The sequence below is a fragment of the Papio anubis genome, chromosome 11 (genome assembly GCF_008728515.1).
Source record: "Papio anubis isolate 15944 chromosome 11, Panubis1.0, whole genome shotgun sequence".
NCBI lineage: Eukaryota > Metazoa > Chordata > Mammalia > Primates > Cercopithecidae > Papio > Papio anubis.
This window is the reverse complement of record NC_044986.1, coordinates 95,981,534-96,001,145: the sequence shown is the minus strand read 5'-3', so window position 1 is coordinate 96,001,145 and position 19,612 is coordinate 95,981,534. Positions and strand designations below refer to the sequence as shown.

Here is a 19,612-nt window from a genome sequence, read left to right as displayed (position 1 = left end):
GAAACTGAAAGGTATAAAAATGTATTTAACTCTTCGTAAAGAACTTTGTGTGGAAATATAACTCTGATTGTATAGATGCTTTTCTTGATAATACTTAGACATTCACAAACAGTAGACTTCAGTTTGTAAACATTTTAAGTTGCAGGAACTTCTTGATTTTCAAATATAGTATAATACTGTCTACTAAAACTCCTTTTTGTTTCAACTAAGTGCTTTGGCATGTATTAGTTTATAATAATGTTTGTTATTATTTTTTAAAGTGTTTTCCATTCAAGGAAAAGAAGTAAATTCCTATGTCAGAGTCTTTAACCAATGTGGTTGAAGACTAGGTATTAGCCAGAGAGGTCTAGATGGTAAAATCAATCTTCTAGCCTCAAAAAAGCTCCATGAACAGAGAGGAATGCCAGGCGTCACACAGCTGTCCTTCACTCTAATTCATTCTTGACTAGAGCCTGTATGCCTGTTTCAGGGACATTGAAACTCTTAAAGAATTTCTTATAATCTTTACTAAATACCTTAAGAAGAATGCCAACCAGTGCCCTTTTGTTTTCTGGGACATGCAGTCATGTGATTGAAACAGGTAACATGAACTCTGACTTTAAAATGTATTATAGATATAGATGCTCTAAGCTTGGAAAGGTTTTCCACATCCACAGTCAATGATGGAAGCCTTTCATTTCTCAGAAAGAATCCCTTTTTAGATCATCAAAAAAAGGGTACAACGGCCGCAGCTCATGATGCAATATCGTCATGAGCCCAGAGCACATACAAATCCTAAGGGGACTACCATAGTACAGCGCTCACTCTTGGCACCGGAACAACCGAAACATACTCTATTCTGCACACACCTGCCAGAGCAGGCCATTTTCCTCCTCTGTGAGATTTTAAAAGCTCCCCAAAATGTTATTACTCCCATCCCCAAGACACAGAAAATAAGGGAAGGGCTGTTTACAGTTCTTGGCCTTTAAACAACTCTAAATGTCAGTCCTCAGAGTGGCATATTACAAAGTAATAAACAGTGCACGCTTGAGGGCAAACCACATATTGAGCTAATGAAGACATCACCGTGATTAGAATTTGATCAAACATAATAGCAGAACATAAGCCAATTTTACCTGAATTCTGTAATGAATGTACATGCTGCAATAACATTAAAAAAGCATGGCGGCCTATTCCAAACCCAAGAATAGTTTTGTGCAAATAGTGAGTCTTTGCGTGTTTGAATTCCCACCATGTAAGGGCAAACTCAATATGCATTCTCATGACCTACACTTATCAAATTAAAAAAGAAAAATGCTAAGGGATGCCAGAGTGAACATCAGGGAAAGACCCACTCTCCTTTAATTTTTTACAAATAAATGTAAACTATACATTAGAAACACAAACAATCATGAGTTGCTCTAACGTTCGAATGAAGTAAATGAATTGTGTAGGAGATTAACCCCATCACTTTTTTTTCTTTTTTAATTTCTTGGAGAGCTCTTAGATGATGGTGATGTTTAGCTCCCTGTTCTTGGCAGCCTGAAAAGAATGGCATGAAGGGGTTGCTGTCCAAGTCTGGGTGCTCCTGGGGGTCCTGCATCTCAGGAAGCAGCTGCATGAACTGCTGTGCAGTGGGGTCGTCGTGGGGACAAACCTCCCTGGCCACTCCTGGTGCAGGCTCCAGGCTGTCAGCTCACCTCACAAAAATCTTCGGAGAGAGGAGAGTGGGCATCTGAGTGCAGTGGAGCCTCCCCTGCTCCTGCCTGCCCGCCCCGCCTGAGGCCTCTACTCACCCCGCTGCTTGTCAGCAGCCCCAGGCTCCGGGGGGCTTGGGCACCTGGAGCGCAATCATCAGCAGGGTTCTGGGCAGCGGCCAGGAATTTGCCATGCCCCTCGTTGTGGTTGCCGCTAAGCCGCAACACCAGATCCTGCAGCTCCAGCAGTTTCACCTGAAGGGAGGGGTGCTCAGCTGCACGCCGGTGCCAGTGTCCTCGCCCACGCCCACGCCTACCCCCGCAGAGATGCTGCACACCCTACCTTCATCTCCTCCTTGTCCTGGGCCAGCCTGATGATGTCCCCCTCCTGGTGCTGCATCTTTGGCACTGCCCTCTGGCTCTCCTATGTTGTGATGTACTTTCCTGCAGGAGGACAGGGCTCAGATGCTGGGGCCCCTCCAATGGCCTTACAGCTCCCCCTGCCTTCCCTGGCCTCTCACTCACTGATGGTGTCTGTCTTTCCCGCTAGGTGGACGAATCGAAGCTCTAATTTCTCCACCCGCTCCTTCACGTCCGCTTTCTCCTTCAGGAGGTCCATAAAGCCACTCTGGGGCCAAAATAATGGGGTCACATCTTGAGAGCAACCTGCTCTGCCCTGCCCCCACCCTTCTTGGCCCATGTCAGGACTCACTCACCTGCAGCTTCTCCATGGCCCCCTGCAGGGCCTGGTGGGTCTGCCCACACACAGACTCACCCTCAGTCCCTGGGGCTGGGGCCACTGCCTTGGGCTCCTTCTGGGCCAAGGCCACAAGGTGAGTCAGGCACTGGCACCACACCCTTTGCTCCTTCAGCTGCCCACATAGCCGTGCCTGTTTCTCCTGGGCACTGGCTCCAGCGGAGTTGAAAAATGCCACCTGAAGGCAAGAGGTGAGTATTCTTGTAGGGGCATCTACAGAAAAAACGGGGCAGGGAGGTGGAGCGCAGCCCCTTCCCTTGGGGCCTCGGAGAGTGCACCTGTTGGTGAAATGCATAGGTGAAATGATGTCTGACCACTGGCACCCGGAAGGGGTGAGGGCCCACAAAAATCAGAAGGTGGGGAAACCAAGAGCATAAAGGGGTCTGGGAGGGACCACAGAGGAAGGTGGCAAAGCGAGAGCAGGGGGAGTCAGTCTCACCATTACCTCCCGGCTCTCCAGGTCCTCCAGGATGCTCAGCATGGGCCGAGGCACCTCCTCTTCCTCATTGTCCAGATGTCCTCCTCCATCTCCTGTGGAGGGCGGACAGAGGGGTCCTCAGACAACCCGACAAGGGAGGTACTGCGAGCCCACCTCTGCCTTCACCCTCACTGTGTAACCCTGAACCAGCCCCTCCCCAGAAGGGAATGAGCTGCTGTTCTTTATTTTTACTTTTAAGAACCAAGATCTTGCTATACGGCCCAGGCACAGTCCCACTACTGTCAGTGTGGCAGTTCTGACCTGCTCCCTTTCTGACCTGGACCAGTTCACCCATCCTTAGGCAACCTGGTGGCCCCCCAATCCTAGGAGGTCACACTATTGATGCCGAACTTAGTGCAGACATCTGGTGAGCATAATGACCAGCTGTTCTAAGGGTCTCTTCCAACTCCTCAATCCTATGCTGCTAACAGTCCCCCTTTCCTTCTGGGGCTCTCTCCTCTTCCTCTGAGCGGTCTCCTGTACCTTGCCCAGGGAGTGCCATGAGGCTCAACTGGGCCTGAAGCTGCTGGTTCTGCTGGCTGGTAGCTTCCAGGCGCTCCTAAGGGGTGAGGAACGAGAGTGAGAAGGCACGGAGGTTGCCAGGTCATCCCCCTCAAGGCCTCATCCTCAGCAGTTCCCTCTCCTGGGTCTCCTGCAACTTTCGGCGGGCCATCTCAGCCACCGCTTTGCCCTGAGCTTCATGCTGCTGCAGTTGGTCCATGAGCTGGGTCTGCAGCAGTAACTGCCTGTGCAGCGCCTCCTTCTCAGAGACCAGCTGCTGACAGGCAGCCACATACTGCCGCAGGTGACCCAGGAACTGGTCTCCCTGCTGCTGCAGACTCTGAGCCTCTTGGTTCTTCAACTTCACCTGCAGGAAGACCGTGGGCGTAAGGGTACGCGGTGGCTGGCTTCCAGATTCTGGGCCCATTAATAGGGTACTGAGGACTCTGTGGGGCTCTGTCACCCACCCAGGCCCCTGGCCCCTTGCTCCAGGCCTAAGTGACTGCCTCCCTTTCCTAGAACCCCATGCCTCCTTCACCAGCCTCAAATCTTACACACTTCTTCCCACCATTTAAACCGTAGGCCACAGGCTGGTGGAAAAGCAGAGGGAGCCAACCACCATCTGCTAAGTGTGCTTACATGCCTAATGCTTTCCATGTATTACCTCATCTAATCCTCAGCACCTCAGCAAGGAAAATGCTAACTTCCTTTTGAAGTTAAAGGAACAGAGATTTAGAGATGTAAAGTAGTTGAATGGTGACTAGTGGAACCGAGGCCAGAATCCAGTTTGAATCTAAGGAGACTTTTTTGTTTTTGTTTTGTTTTCTTTTGAGACAGAATGTCACTCTGGCCCAGGCTGGAGTGCAGTGGTGCAATCTTAGCTCACTGCAACCTCCACTTCCTGGGCTCAAGCGATTCTCATGCCTCAGCCTCCTGAGTAGCTAGGATTACAGGCATGTGCCACTATGCCTGGCTAATCTGTGTGTGTGTGTGTGTGTGTGTGTGTGTGTGTGTGTGTGATTTTAGTAGAGATGAGGTTTTGCCATGTTGTCAGGGCTGGTCTCAAACTCCAGACCCCACGTGATTCTCCAGCCTCAGCCTCCCAGTGTTGGGATTACAGGTGTGAGCCACTGCGCCTGAAATAAGGAGCTTCTTATACCACTGACTCTCCCCCTATGATTGGGGAGCTCCATGCCTAGCTGGGATGATGATGTCCACACCTGGGAGGAGCCCAAGGCTACCCATCTCTAAAAGTCAGAGGGCAGGAAGCAAGAAACAGTCACAGGACTGCCCTGGAGGGCACTGGGGTCACCTGTCCCCAGGCTGGAGCTGCCTTTGGCCTTGCACTTCCCCTCCCCAGAGGCTGGTGCTCACTTCCCAGCCCTTCTTGGATGGATCAGAGGTTACCTTCTCCTTCAGCTTGCTCAGCTTCTCCTGCAGCTCCTTTACTTGCTGCTCCAACTGCAGTGCACTCTTATTCTGGTTGTTCTGGACAGAGAGAAGCAATCAGCAGCCACCCACCACAGCTGGAGACCCCAGAACTTGGTGTCTACCTCCCATGGCACCAAGAAGCATGGAGGCAGGTGCCTTTAGAGTTACCATTTCAAGTGAGGGCTACACTTCCCCATTTTACAGGAGGGGAATCAAAGGCCTGGAGGGTTACGGAGGAGGGCAGGCACCCCAGGTGGGGCAATGCACCAGCTCCTCAAAGCTGCTCTGTGGCTCAGCCAGCTGCTCATAGAGCTCTTGGTTCTGAGAGAGTGCATAGTTGACGGTGGTGCGATTCTGAAAGGTTTGCATGCGTGTCTCTGCCTGCTCCTCCCAGAGCCTGGCTTTCTGCTCCAGCTCCAGCAGCCTCTCCTCCCGCTCCCACAGCCTCTCCTCCCGCTCCCACAGCCTTTCCTGTTCCAGCAGACTCTGCTCCTGCTCCCAGTTCAGGTGACTCAAGCCTTGACTGTTTTGCACCTGAGCTTCGACCTGTCCTGCCAGACCCTCCAGCTCCTTCCTCACGTGCTCGGCCTCAGCTTGTAGGTGCTGTTCCACCACAGAGGGCCCTGCTGGGGGCTCCGGGGGTGGGGTTCAGCTGAGAAAGGAAGCAGACAACAAGGTCCTCTGGATTCTCAGAAACAAAACAACAAATAAAAGCCCTTCTCTTGGTGCACAGCTCCTCTCAGGCTCCCCAAACTTGGCCTCACTGCTAATTATTCCTCGCACTGGGATGGTAGCCCATCTTGCAGGCCACTTTCAGATAGCGAGCCCTGTGGGTGGCTGACAATGGGCAGTCCTCCCTGTTTGCTGATGGGGACACTGAGGCTCATGGAGATTACAAGACTTGCCGTCTCCTGGCACAGACCTCTTTCCCTCTGCCTCAAAGCCCTTCCATCCACCCACCTCCCTGGGGCATTCTAAGCCACCCCCACATCCCTCTGATGCCAGTCCTGCTCCCAGGCCATGACAGCCCATCTTACCCATCTAGTTTATGAGTTCAGCCAAGCTCCCCTCCAGCTCCTGTACCCGATGCGTGTCATGTTTCTTCTCCTTCCATGTGCAAACCTGTCCAAAGCATGGGGGAAAGGGCCCTGGAGAGAGGGACCGGTGGCTGGACAGGCTACCATCTCCCTCTCTGCATCCACCTCCACAAAGCCCAGACCCATGACCGTACTGGCTGTACTATTCCTATTTTACAGATGCCTAGAAAGATCCAGTGACCTATCTAAGGTGGGGGGCTTAAGGGTCAGGCCTCACCTCCTCTGACATTTTCCATACCCTCTGCTGCCACTGGGCCATCTCTCCTTTTAGATGTGGAGCATATTCATCTCTCTCTAGCTGGGCTTGTTTAAGTGATTCCATTATCTGCAAGAATGGGCACAGAAGTTAGGAAGGGCTGTCCCTGCTCCTCACCTGCTTCTGGCCACCTGGGGTCATCTTTCTTCCACATACCTCCCTGTGCGAAGCCTCACCTGTGTCGTGTGTGCTTCCAGCTGTGCCCGCGCCTTTATGGACTGCTGTAACTGCCGCTCGAGAACTGCTTCACGGCGGCTTGAGGACTGGATGGTGAAGAGTGAGAAGTTTCTGCCTGGGGAGCCCGGGCTGTTCTACCCAGTGCCCCTTAAAAGAGCTAGGGCTACGCTCAATATACAACTTGGTCAGTAAAGGGTCGAGGCATTTCTAAGCCCATGGCCTGGTTTTTAAAAGAACTCAGTACAGTTGGAAGGGACAGGGAAAAAGACTGAATTTACAGCTGGCTGACAGAGGCCCAGAGAGAACAGATAATATTGCTATTGTTGTTACTACCACTATTTGAACCATTATTGAGTGCTTCACCAGGCACCATGCTAACGATCCCATTCAATCCTCACAACCACCATATGAGACAGTTACTATGATTACCTCTATTGTGTAGATGAAAAACATGGAGTATTAGAGGTTAAGTGTTTGCCTAAGATCACTTAGACAGAGCTGGGATTTGAATACCAAGGTCTATCCTATTCTCTAAGCCCATTTTACTTACTGGGGGTGGGGGCACAGATAGGAGGAAATTAATCTTTTCCTCACTTTTTGAAAGGATGATACATTCACATAGTCCAAAACTCAGAAGATACAGAAGGAAAGTATCTCCCAGCCACCCTGTTGCTCTCTGTTGAATTTTTTACAAATCCTTGCAGATATGTTTTATGTATATTATCATAGTATGCGCACACACACACGTTCCCCCTCTCTACACAAATGGTGACATACTAAAAGTACTCTTCTGTACCTTCACAGTACAAGTACCCAATCTCCCACCTAAGACTTGGTCAAGGCCACAGCCAGGTAAGGGCAGGGTGGGCACTTGGCTTCCAAGCTCTGCATCCAGTGCTCACTCCCACAGTGCCCCCCAACTAACCCACAGCAGCTGACTCAGCCCCACAAAAGCAGCAAGAAATGGCCATGCTGCCTTCTGGGCAGGACTCCATCCTGCAGCAAAGAGCGCAGTAACAGAAGAGCCGTGCTGCACACTCTGTGCTCTGGGGTCCCTCCAGGTGAAGCCTGGGCACCCCAGCTCCCCATTTTCCCTTGGCACCAGGGGCCCCCAGGCCCTTTCTTCAGGACCCCAAGGGGAAACTGAAGCCCAGGATTGGTGGCATGGAATGAGGGGGTGCCACTGGACTCTTAGCAATGACTCAGTGTTTTCACTGACTTGACCGATTGTTGTGGAGCTCGAGTCCAGGGCTGCTGCTAGTTCTTGGTACTGGTTCTGAGGTGCACGCAGAGAGGAGAAATTGGAAGAGGATTGTGGGGAGAGGTAGAGAGAACAATCATTATGGCTGGGATGTGTGTGGGCTGTCTCAACTGGCAGAGGGGCACCCAGCCCCCACTGTGGGAGGAGGTTGGGGGGCTGGCCTACAGAGTCACTGCACCTTGGCCCAGGGCCTCTTACCTCCAGATCCTTCAGAGTAGCAGATGATGCAGGGGTAATAAAAATAAGAAATTAAAAAAAAAAAAAAACTTACATGGGAAACAATTATGGCTATAGAGAAAGTATAAAAACAGCAAGGGGCCGGGCACAGTGGCTCATGCATGTAATCCCAGCACTTTGGGAGGCTGAGGTAGGTGAATCACTTGAGGCCAGAAGTTTGAGACCAGCCTGGGCAACATGGTGAAACCCCGTCTCCACTAAAAATACAAACAAATTAACCAGGCATGATGGTGCTTGTCTGTTTTCTGAGCTACTGGGAAGACTAAGGCACGAGCATCACTTGAACCTGGGAGGCGGAGGCAGTAGGGAGCCAAAATTGCACCACTGCATTCCAGGAGAGAGAGTGAGACTGTATCTCAAAAACAAAAATGAAAACAGAAACAAAACAGCAAGAAGGAAATATGGGGATCTGGGCCTTTGTTTCCGGAACCTGGGCTGGGCATGGCTGCAGGATTCCTCTAGGCCTGTGCTCCCCACCGTATCATTCAGTGTCTCTTCTGAGCAGGCAAGGTGAGTCATAGCACCTGGACAGACCTGACCTACTGGGGGTAACAGGTGTGATGACTGAACAACTCTCTAACAGCAGCCAAGAGTGCTCTGTCAGTCCCCTTCCCCATGCCCATATCCAGCAGGATCGGCCTCCATTCTTGCCCTGCTCCTTTGGCTTGGCAGGGGACTCCCAGGCAAGTTAGATATGGAGGAAATGCCAAATCACAGCCAGAGGAGGTCATCTCCAAGCCCCATGTGTCCCTATGCCCTGCCTCCCACCAGGCTATTTGTGCTCCTGAAAGGTGCTCTGTGAGTTCATAATCACGGCCATGACCTCACTGCTCCCCTTGCCTCCCCCACTCCCCATATGGATGCATGTTACCCACCTTTAATCTTCCAGCCAACCTCAAATGTCACCTCCTCCACCCTTGAGTCCATTCAGAACCAACCTCCCCCTGAGCTGAGCATTTGGAATGTTCCAAACTTCTCTCTTGCCTCCTTCAGAGGAGTCTGCCTCCCTCAGTCTGCACCCTACATTGTTCAGCTATTCTCTCCACTGTTTATTTAGCAAAGTGCCTTCGTTGTCAAAAGCCCAGTAAATATGGTAAGTGTCCATTTGATTTTCAAGAGATTAGGGTCTTGGTCACTCATCTGTTTGGTTAACCTCACATCTTTTATGGTTAATTCCTCTGAAAAAATAGCTTCAACCCTTCCAACTATAATATGAACTCATTTTCTCTTAACCCTATGTTTCCTATTCTTAAACCAAAATGAGTTAATGCAAAATAAGCACAAACATTTATGTGGTCTATAGATCCTTGCCTTTAGGGCAAAACCTAAAGGTTGTTTTTTTGTTGTTGTGTTGTTGTTGTTTTTTCATCTCTCTTAGTCTAAGAGTACCACACTGGGCATTCAAAAGCCCAAGTCCCAGGCCAGGCATGATGGCTCACGCCTGTAATCCCAGCACTTTGGGAGGTGGGGGCAGGTGGATCACTTGAAGTCAGGAGTTCAAGACTAGCCTGGCCAACATGGTGAAACCCTTTAGTAGAGGTGAAACCCTCTACTAAAAATACAAAGATTAGTTGGGCATGGTGGCCAGTGCCTGTAATCCCAGCTACTCAGGAGGCTTGCCTTAGTCTGAAAATCACTTGAACCCGGGAGGCAGAGGTTGCAGTAAGCTGAGATCACACCACTACACTCCAGTTTGGGTGAGAGAGTGAGACCCTGTCTCAAAAAAAAAAAAAAAGCCGCAAATCCTACATGCCTGCTCTGTACATTATTCCCAAATTACTTTTAAACTTTAAGGCATATCTCACCTTCTCCAAGATGGTAAAAGATGCAGGGAAGAAAAAAACTCAATCGAGCAGGTGAAGAAGCAGACATAAACAGGCTGAAGGTTAATGGCAGCAACATAAAATAAACCAAAGTATCCCCCAAAGCAGAGAAGCCTCAGGGACATGCACAGCTGGAGAGAACAAGCCAGAGAGGTGTCTCAGCACTGCTTCACCTTGCATTTGTCCAATGGGAGAGCGCTACCCCATTGGAATGGTTAAGGATGAACACCAGCACCTTCAGAATGTCCTGAATCTACAGGAGGTAAAAAGAGAAAACAAGGGCAGGGGGAGAAAGACAGAAGTGGCTTAGAGAGAAGCAAGAAAGTCAGGGAAGGAGGAAAACGTGGGTTCAGGGAAACAAACGGCCAAAGGAGAGCCGAGATCAAAACCACGGCCTGTGCCATTCTTCCAAATGGCCACCCGCTGCCTTGCCGGGGCAGGAACAAATGGATAGAAGAGTCTCCTGAGCAATGCAGTCAGAGTGGAGTCACCCGACCAATGCAGCTCTTAATCTGCTCACTAGACCCCTCTCCTCAGGCCCAGGACCTGGGCGATGAATCTAGTAGAGCTCCACACCACCACCTGCATTTAAAAAAAACAGACTTCTGAGTAAAGGGTTCACTTGAACAAAGGGGGTTCCAGCTAAAAAACAAGATTTAAAGACACTGATCTTATCCAGTATCTTCTTACAGAGGAGGAAACTGAAGCCCAGGGGAAGAAGTGTTTATTTTTCTATGGTCACCCAGCAATCTGGTGGTAAGTTAGATCTTCTCTTAATTCTAGTGCCTGGGGCCCTCCTTACTACACCCTGGGGCCCTTTCAGTGACTTCTAAAGGGACAGCCTGATGGCAAGTGGCTGTTCTCATTGGCCTGGCTTCCCCTTGAGACTGGGGAGAAAAATCAAACAACAACAACCATTTCCTGGCTGTCCTGGGTATTTACAGCAGGCCATGTACTAGGGATTAACATAAAAACAACAGCAATTACAAATCTCATTTACACTTCACAAATGGAAGTCAAGCAACACCATTCTATTTTACAGATGTGAAAAGAGAGGCCCAAAGAGCTCAAGCAACTTGCCCTAAATCATATCCCTAGCAGATGGAGAGGCAGGATTCAAACCCAGAATTCTTAATCAGTACCCAGCAGTTCTTCCACAGTCTTAACAATTACCCTCTACTGCCCCTTGGGCCCACTATCCCCAGGAGCCTGGCCAGCCAAGACTCATATCCCCAGGTGAGTGGCAACCACCAGAAGTGGTTGTCTCAGAGCAACTGCTATTTTTTTTTCTTTTTTCTCTTCGCTCCTGCTGGAACACCAGGGCTGTTCCTCTGCTGTTATTCTTTTAACTGTGGGAAAGAAGAGCAGTAACACTCATGGGAACTACAAGCCCCTACAGTCACATCCTCCTTTACAGGTTTTACAAAATAATCTTATACACCATCTGATTTAATGCCACCAACAACTGTACAAAGTGTTGCCACAATCACTTAGTGATTGAGAGGGATTGATATCATGGCTAAAAAAAAAAAAAGGGCAATACTGGAACTTAAACTCAGTCTTCTGACTCCAAGCTCTGGGGTTTTGCCATGAATCAGCAGCTGCCAGGGACCAAAACCAGAGGTAGAGGTAGAAAAGTAAACATTAAGTGGTCAGGGACTCTACACTGCGTGGTTTAGAGTCATATATCCTCACACGTCCGTTAGTGTTAAGAAGTGCACCAGTACCTCTCAACCTTTTATATCAATGTGTCCTCATGGCAGAAGGCAGCCTTTCTGTTAAATCTAGGAATTTATCAGAAAGAGAACAACCTAAGCCTCATTTCAGAGAGGTCTGGTATACTCTTAGAAACCTATGTGACTGTCATCTGTAAGTACACTAATGTTTTTTTCTCTCTCAAGAGAATCAAGGGAAACTGATGCTTCAGAAAGATGTCCCACATTTATCCTGTGGCACTCAAAGCATCCCAGGTTGAGATGATATGAGGAAGATTCAAGCTGTCAAGTTCAGTTTCTCAAGATCTGTTACACAGAAGATGAGCAGATCTCACTCCAGAGACCACTGACTGAAGGGCAATCTGGTCCCAGAACCATGGAGAATTAGAATATGAGGTAGAAAACTCAGAAAAAATTGTAAAGTCTTTCTGGAGAGTAGAAGCTTGGGAGAAAACCAAACCAAACCCGTTCTCCTGTTGCCACCCAGAGACACTGTTAACGTTTTGAGTTCATGCAGGAAGTGTAGGCTTTTCACACTGTCAATGTCTATGTTAAGGGAGTAAGGCAGCCTGAAAACTCTTGCTCCCAGGTCCCATAGTCCCCATTCCCCTTCCAGCTGGAAATTTGTGCTGCAACCAGAGGAACCAGAAATGGGGTGAGAACGCTGGGTCCTAAGATCAAAGGCTGGTCTTGGAGCAGTAATGACAGTTCCTAGGGGCACTGTGACATCACTACATTCCATTCCTCCTGAGGAGGAGAACACATCAGCATGATGGCTGAGTCACCACTCCATGATGTGGGAGGGGAATGCAGGGCTGGGACCCAGGTCCTTGGAGATGCCAGCCCAAAGAGCCCAGGGAAGTTGGGCTTGGGGCAGCAGAAGGCAGAGTCTGCAGCAGGAAGCCCTAGGAGTCACTAGCCCAATGTCACTCAGAGTGACTGACGAGGGCAGAGGCTTGGGCAGGGGACCCAGGGCCTTGGAGATGTGAGCCCAAAGAACCCAGGGAGGTCAGGCTTGGGGCAGCAAGTGAGGGCCGAGTATGGACCAGGGAGCTCCAGGAGTCACCCGCCTAAAGTCACCCTGGGGTGACTGGTGAGGGCAGGGGCTGGGCTGCTTGCCAAAGGGGTAGGGCTGACTGACAAGACTTTGGTTGGGGAACCCCAGAGGTGCTGGGTTTGGGGGGCCAAGCCTGGTGTGCCTCAGGAGTTGTATGGTCTTGGTAGTGGTTTTGCCATTGGAGGGGATTTGTGGCTGGGTTGGGGGGCCATGACCTGGTGTGTTTACCTTTTTCTTGGCTGTGGCCTGTTTACTTTGTCAAGTTTCTTCCAACATCGTGGGGTGGGGAGGGAGGCAGTGTTGGGGCCACATCAGTGAAATCCTGGCAATGACCACAAAATACCTCCCGTCACCTACCAGGCAGCTGTGCGACTGAGCCAGAGGAGGTGTAACCAGGGCACCACTAGAACTCAGAATAGGGGTGTGGCCTTAATGATCCAAGCCCATTGGTCAATGAGAAAGATGAATGTGAAAGGAGGTGTGGCCAGGCAGTAGCATGTCCAGAGGGACCTGCGGTGTCACAAGGAAAGCTGTCCATGCAACCACTGACCCCGCCCACTCTGGGAGAGGGGAGGGGCTGCCCACTCCAGGAGAGGGGAGGGGGTCGACTTTTGTTTTAAAAGCTTTAAAACTTTAAAAAAGAAACTTAAAAAAAAGTGTGTATACTTTATAAATATGTGTCTATGTGTGTGTATCTGTGTGTTCCTCCAGAGCTGTCTTCATTATCCAGCTTCTATGCAATGAGTTTGGCCTATATTTTTCATCTTCAAATGGAGTACAAGAATTACCAGTATTACCTCAATTGAGATACAAATCCTATAAAAATGGAAAATCTATAGCATGCTTGATGATTAATAAAGCAGACTATATTACTCAACATTCCAATAAGATAAAATAATCACAGTGATTTCCCTTTTTTAGAAAAATGTTTCTCTTATTCTCCTACATTATTGTTAAGATATTTTTGAAACAAGAAACATGTCTACTATCTTTAAAAACACTAAGCATTTGGGCCTGGTGCGGTGGCTTATGCCTGTAATCCCAGCACTTTGAGAGGCCGAGGGAGTGGATCACCTGAGGTCAGTAGTTCAAGACCAGCCTGGCCAACGTGGTGAAACCCCATCTCTACTAAAAATACAAAAACTATCCAGGCATGGTGGTAGATGCCTGTAATCCCAGCCACTCGTGAGGCTGAGGCAGGAGAATTACTTGAACCCAGGAGGCATAGGTTGCAGTGAGCCAAGATCATGCCACTGTACTCCAGCCTGGGTGACAGAGCAAGACTCCATCTCAAAAAATAAAATAAAATAAAAAATAAATGAAAACACAAAGCTTTCAATTTAATAAGCACTCAAAGCTCTTTACCAGTTTAAAACAAATACACAGTCCATTTTTCTAGAATCACCTGGCCTCTCTAAGCTTTGCGAATGCTACTGAATTTCTCACTTGACACTTGGCTATGATTCACAATCATGAAGACCAAGAATTGTGTTATGTCACTGTGTATTGCTTGTTACCTGAATTCCACAGTAGGCTGGGATCAAGGGTTGAATCTTTCATGATTTGCTCCATAACCTGTGTGCTTCTTATCCCAGACCAAACTAAGCTTTTCTCTAGAGTTCTACAATTTACAGTTAGTAGACAAGAGTGGTTCTCAAAGATGTAGTCTCTGGACGAGCAGCACCAACAGCACCTGAGAACTTTTTATAAGTGCAAATTCTCAGGCCTCGCCCCAGACCTGATGAATCAGAAACTCCGGAGTAGGGCTCAGCAATCTGTGCTGCAGTAATCCCTCCAGGTGTTGAAGAACCTCTGGCATACAGCAGGTAGAAAAATGTGTTTCTTTCTGTAGGTTCAAAGCCAGGGATACTATATGTTCTCTCTTGATATGAAACAATGACATGCAATTAAAAGACATAAATCTCCTTCCTACTCCCATCCTGCATCCAATGTGTTTTATTTTTATGAGTTAAATAAGAAAACAAGTGGCAATCAGAGATTTCATCTAAAAAGTATATTTATAAGTATCAGTTCTCATCCAGTCTGATCTCATACAATACCATTTGCATCCTCTTACATCTCAAGTTTTTAAAAAGTGTCTTCACAATGTAAGTCTCAGGCACACTAGGAGTTCTATAATAAAACACCAAGGCTGGGCACGGTAGCTCACGCCTGTAATCCCAACACTTTGGGAGGCCGAGGCAGGTGGATCACCTGAGGTCAGGAGTTTGAGGCCAGCCTGACCAACATGGAGAAACTCCGTCTCCACTAAAAATTCAAAATTAGCCAGGTGTGGTGGCACATGCCTGTAATCCCAGCTACTTGGGAGGCTGAGGCAAGAGAATCACTTGAACCTGGGAAACAGAGGTTGTGGTGAGCCAAGATCACACCATTGCACTCCAACCTGGGCAACAAGAGCAAAACTCCATCTCAAAAAATAAAATAAAATAAAATAAAATAAAATTTAAAAAGTAAAATAAAATAAAAATAACACAGCAAGCAGATCAGAATGTCCAAACTTACTAGAGAAGAAAAGTGGAATCATTGGCTATATTTTCAAATTGCATTCAACAGGAAATGTAAGTTTTGAATTCTTTTCATCTTCCTACTTCCAGGTTAATAGAATTAAACCAGAATACTCCATTCTTTCAAAGCCTCTAGCCAGGCAAAGTTTTACTGTCTTACTTCTTGCTTTCAATGGATAGAAAGCAGAGTCCTGGTAGGCACATTTTGTATACCTGCAAAGATGCAGAACTAAACAGTACCATTTGTTCAATATTAAAACAAAAGTCCTGTAAACCTCAGATGGTGAGTGTAATACTTTAGCACCAGCACCAAAGCCTCAAACATGAAAGGATACCAAGAATACCACTAGCAAACAAAAGTGAGCTCTTAGCTGGGAGCAATAGTTCATGCCTGTAATTCCAGCACTTCGCCAAGCCAAGGTGGGAGGATTACTTGAAGTCAGGAGTTCAAGACCAGCCTGGGCAGCATAGCAAATTCGCATCTCTACAAAAAAATTTAAAAATTAGCTGGGCGTGGTGGCACACGACTGTAGTCATGGGTACTTGGGAGGCTAAGGTAGGTAAATTGCTTGAGCTCAGGAGTTCAAGGCTGCAGTAGCTATGATCATGTCACTGCACTCCAGCCTGGATGACAAAGCGAGACCTAGATAATTACAGTCTGTCCTGCTCCTGTTTACATTAAAATCATCAAGTTAAAATGCTTTCAATGAGCAGGATAAAAATTAAGTGAAATGTGACTTTGGAGTCTAGCCAGAAAATAGGCAATGGAAAAACAGCCACTTCCCACAGGAATAAAAATCAGGGAGAAGTATTGTTTTCATTTATTTATATTTAAATTTCCTTTCTTTTCCCTATTTTTTCTCATGTATGTATCACATGTAGTCTAGAGAGCTTGAATCCCTGCCTTTTAAGGTAAATCAGCCCATTTCTGTCTCTATAAATTTGCCTTTTTTGGACATTTCAAATCAATGGAATTATACAACATCTGGTCTCATGTCTGGCTTTTTTACTTAGCTAATGTTTTTGAGGTTGTTCTAGGATACACAACATGTTTTGGTAGTTTGTTCCTTTCATTATTGAGTAGAAATCCACTGATGGATATATCACATTTTGTCAGTAGAGAGCCTTTTAAACTCAGATTCCAACTTCCTGTGGTCTAAATGAAACCCTCCAAACACAGGACTTACAGGGGAAGCTGCTGTGCATGTCAAAATAGCTACTTATCGGAACCAGCTTTGTCATCAGGACCCTGAATTGCTGCAGAAATTTTTATTATTTTGCAACCTCTTTTTTACAAGGAACTTTTGTGCTACTACACATCAGGATTTTGAAGCATCCGATACATCCATTTAATAAGTACAAGCATGTATCTGAGTGGACAAGAAAGTGAAACCATCCATCATACACTGCATACTTTTTCCTTTTTTTTTTATTTTTTCCTCCCCCAGACTGGACCAGGGAATCTCTCAACTTTCTAGAGTATCCTGTCTCCATGTACAAAGCCAAACAGTATTAAAGATTCTGCTGCCTTTGTTAGGCAGATTTGGAGGGGAGGCCCAATAGCAAGGGTGGAGAGGAAAAAGAGAGTGGAACTTGTGGAACAGGAAGCCCCGGGGGTCTGTACTTGGCTCCCAACTGTTGAGGATGTTGTGGATGGTGAGGTGCTGATGGTGTGCTGAGGCAGCCTAGCACTTCCAGTAGACCCAGAAGGTCTTGATTTGGACCCTTACCCGTGTCACAAGTGTTTAAAAGCTGTTTTTGCTTTTGTTATTTTCCTACATAATCATTACTTGGTAGTTAGTTATTAATCTTTCTTTGGGAGAGAGACAGGGCTTTAAAACTGAAGGACATAATTTTCATTAAAATGTCAAAAATGGAAAAAGATTACTTTGTAAACAATTTGCTATATAAACCAAATGGCAGCTGTTGAGAATCTCAATAAAATGTTAAATGCATGTGCTGCTTTTAGAAGAAATAAAGAAGAAAATGCATTTGCTGGCAGTGGTACCCTTTTGCCTAAGGTTGGGTCACTGTGTCATCATACTGTGGTGGGGAGTATGTGTGGTGTATATGTGTGAAACTTTTCATCTCAGGATAGATCAAAATCTTAGTTGGATTTTTCCTTCCAAATAGGGTTACAAAGTAGTAAAACATGGGCTTGGAAGTGACAGACCTGAGTGAATCAGGACAACTTAAAAATCCAATAAAAATAATTTTTAATAATCCTGAGGTTGGTTTGTGAAACAATAGATACAATTATTTATTCTAAGCATCTGGTTATAATTTTGAATCAGTAATACATACTGTCTCCACCTTTTTTTTTTTTTAATGGAAACAAAGTTTTCATCCAGAAAACCCCAAAATAGTGACTTTTTTTTGTAAGACAAGGTCTCACTCTGTCACCCAGGCTGGAGTGGAGTGGTAGATCTCAGCTCGCTACAGCCTTGACCTCCCACCTCAGCCTCCTGAGTAGCTGGGACCACAGGTGCCACCACGCCTGGCTAATTTATTGTATTTTTTGTAGAGATGGGTTTTTGCCATGTTGCCCAGGCTGGTCTCAAACTTCTAGGCTCAAGCCGTTCACCCACTTCTGCCTCCCAAAGTGCTATGACTACAGGCGTGAGCCACTGTGCCTGGCCTGAAGGGACTTTTTAAAATGTAAGTTCAACCATCTCATCTGAACTCTTTTAATTGGAGGTATGTCTTCTCTATTCTCCTCATCTTTGATGTTCTCCTGAGTTCACTGCTGACTGGGATGTACAACATATATTTCAAAGTCAAGCCTGGGTGCAGTGGCTCACACCTATAATCCCAGCACTTTGGGAGTCCAGGGCAGGCAGATTGTGTGAGCCCAGGAGTTGTAGACCAGCCTGGGCAACATGGCGAAACTCTGTTTTTGTTAAAAATACAAAAAATTGGGAGTTTCCTAGACCGCTGCCTGGAGTTGGTGTTCGCTGCTTTTGGCATGGCGGCTTTTTCCAGCCCGGCTGGGCCAATCCCGTTGCTGAACCTGCAGGTTTCAGAAGGAAGTGGCGCAGGTTCACAAGCCCATCACCGGGCCAAAAAAAAAAAAAAAAAAAAAAAAAAAACGAGAACAACTTTCTCCTGGAGTAGTCTATGTGCACCACCCACCTAACCTGCTTAAGGAAATCCAAATCCTTTCCTATTTCTCCCAGTGTGGCACTGTTACAAAGTTCAGACTGTCCAGAAAGAAAAGGACTGGATATAGCAAAGGCTATGCATTTGTGGAGTCTGAGTCTGAGGATGTTGCCAAGATAGTTGCTGAAACAATGAACAACTACCTGTTTGGTGAAAGACCCTTGGAGTGTCATTTTCTGTCACCTGAAAAAGTATAGAAAGAACTCTTTAAAGACTGGAATATTGCCGGGCGCGGTGGCTCAAGCCTGTAATCCCAGCACTTTGGGAGGCGGAGATGGGCGGATCACGAGGTCAGGAGATCGAGACCATCCTGGCTAACACGGTGAAACCCTGTCTCTACTAAAAATACAAAAAACTAGCCGGGCAAGGTGGCGGCGCCTGTAGTCCCAGCTACTCGGGAGGCTGAGGCAGGAGAATGGCGTAAACCCGGGAGGTGGAGCTTGCAGTGAGCTGAGATCTGGCCACTGCACTCCAGCCTGGGCGACAGAGCGAGACTCCGTCTCAAAAAAAAAAAAAAAAAAAAAAAAAAAAAGACTGGAATATTCCATTTAAGCAGCCATCATATCCATGAGTGAAATGGTATAATCAGAATCGGCACTTAACACAAAATCTACGAATGGAGGAGCGATTTTGGAAAAAAGAAAGATTACTCGGGAAGAAATTAGCTTACAAAGGAATTGATTATGATTTTCCTTCTTTGATTTTACAGAAAACGGAAAGTATTTCAAAAATGAATCGTCAGACGTCTACAAAAGGCCAGGTTTTCTGTGAGAAGAAGAAAAAGGTTTTAGGCACTCCTGACACTCTTGAGAAGACTGTGGATAGCCAGGGCCCCACACTGGTTTGTACATCAACATTTTTGGAGAGATGAAAATCTGAAGTGGCTGAAATGAATGACGATGATAAACATAAGGAAATAGTTTTCACACAGCCCATTTCCTGTATAAAAAAAGAAATACAAGAGACTCAAACACCTACACATTCACAGAAAAAAAAGACGAAGAAAAAGCAATCAGTATTTTTCAATGTATTATATATATTTCTTTTGAAAAAGATAATATTTTTATGATAAAAAATACAAAAAATTAGCTGGGTGTGGTGGCTCATGCCTGCAGTCCCAGCTACCTGGGAGGCTGAAGTGTGAGGATCACCTGAGCCCAGGAAGTTGAGGCTGCAGTGAGCCGTGATCACCGCACTGCACTCCTGCCAAGTCAAGTCATTACATTTATCTTAACCTGTTCTAGGCTGGCTTATGAGAGATTTGTATTAAGAACACAATAGGCAATCTCACAGACATCTAAGTACAGAACTCAAAATATAACCCCACCATGGAAGGACTGGGCTGGGAGGTTTTTTTCTCTCCTGCGTGCCTTCACTCTGGACTTCTGCTCCATACTTGTGCTTTGCTCTGCAGATGGACATTCAGCACGTGCTCCAGGTTTCTCCAATCTCTGAGGCTTTG

General features: G+C 47.0%; 1 protein-coding gene and 1 pseudogene across 1 annotated transcript; one reads left to right on the top strand and one right to left on the bottom strand.

Moving 5' to 3' along the window:
• Positions 1 to 1,304: 1,304 nt before the first annotated feature.
• On the bottom strand, positions 1,305 to 12,151 carry LOC101025654 (golgin subfamily A member 2-like). Its single transcript, XM_031651931.1, is given in 16 exon segments — positions 1,305 to 1,521; positions 1,680 to 1,690; positions 1,776 to 1,931; positions 2,020 to 2,120; positions 2,202 to 2,304; positions 2,393 to 2,611; positions 2,873 to 2,964; positions 3,395 to 3,470; positions 4,820 to 4,900; positions 5,111 to 5,487; positions 5,490 to 5,495; positions 5,881 to 5,965; positions 6,158 to 6,265; positions 6,373 to 6,459; positions 9,677 to 9,714; positions 11,875 to 12,151. Coding segments are annotated over 16 exon segments (1,839 nt in total). The 3' UTR covers positions 1,305 to 1,499.
• Positions 12,152 to 17,565: 5,414 nt separating this feature from the next.
• On the top strand, positions 17,566 to 19,232 carry LOC101026004 (annotated as a pseudogene).
• The last annotated feature ends 380 nt before the right edge of the window (positions 19,233 to 19,612 follow it).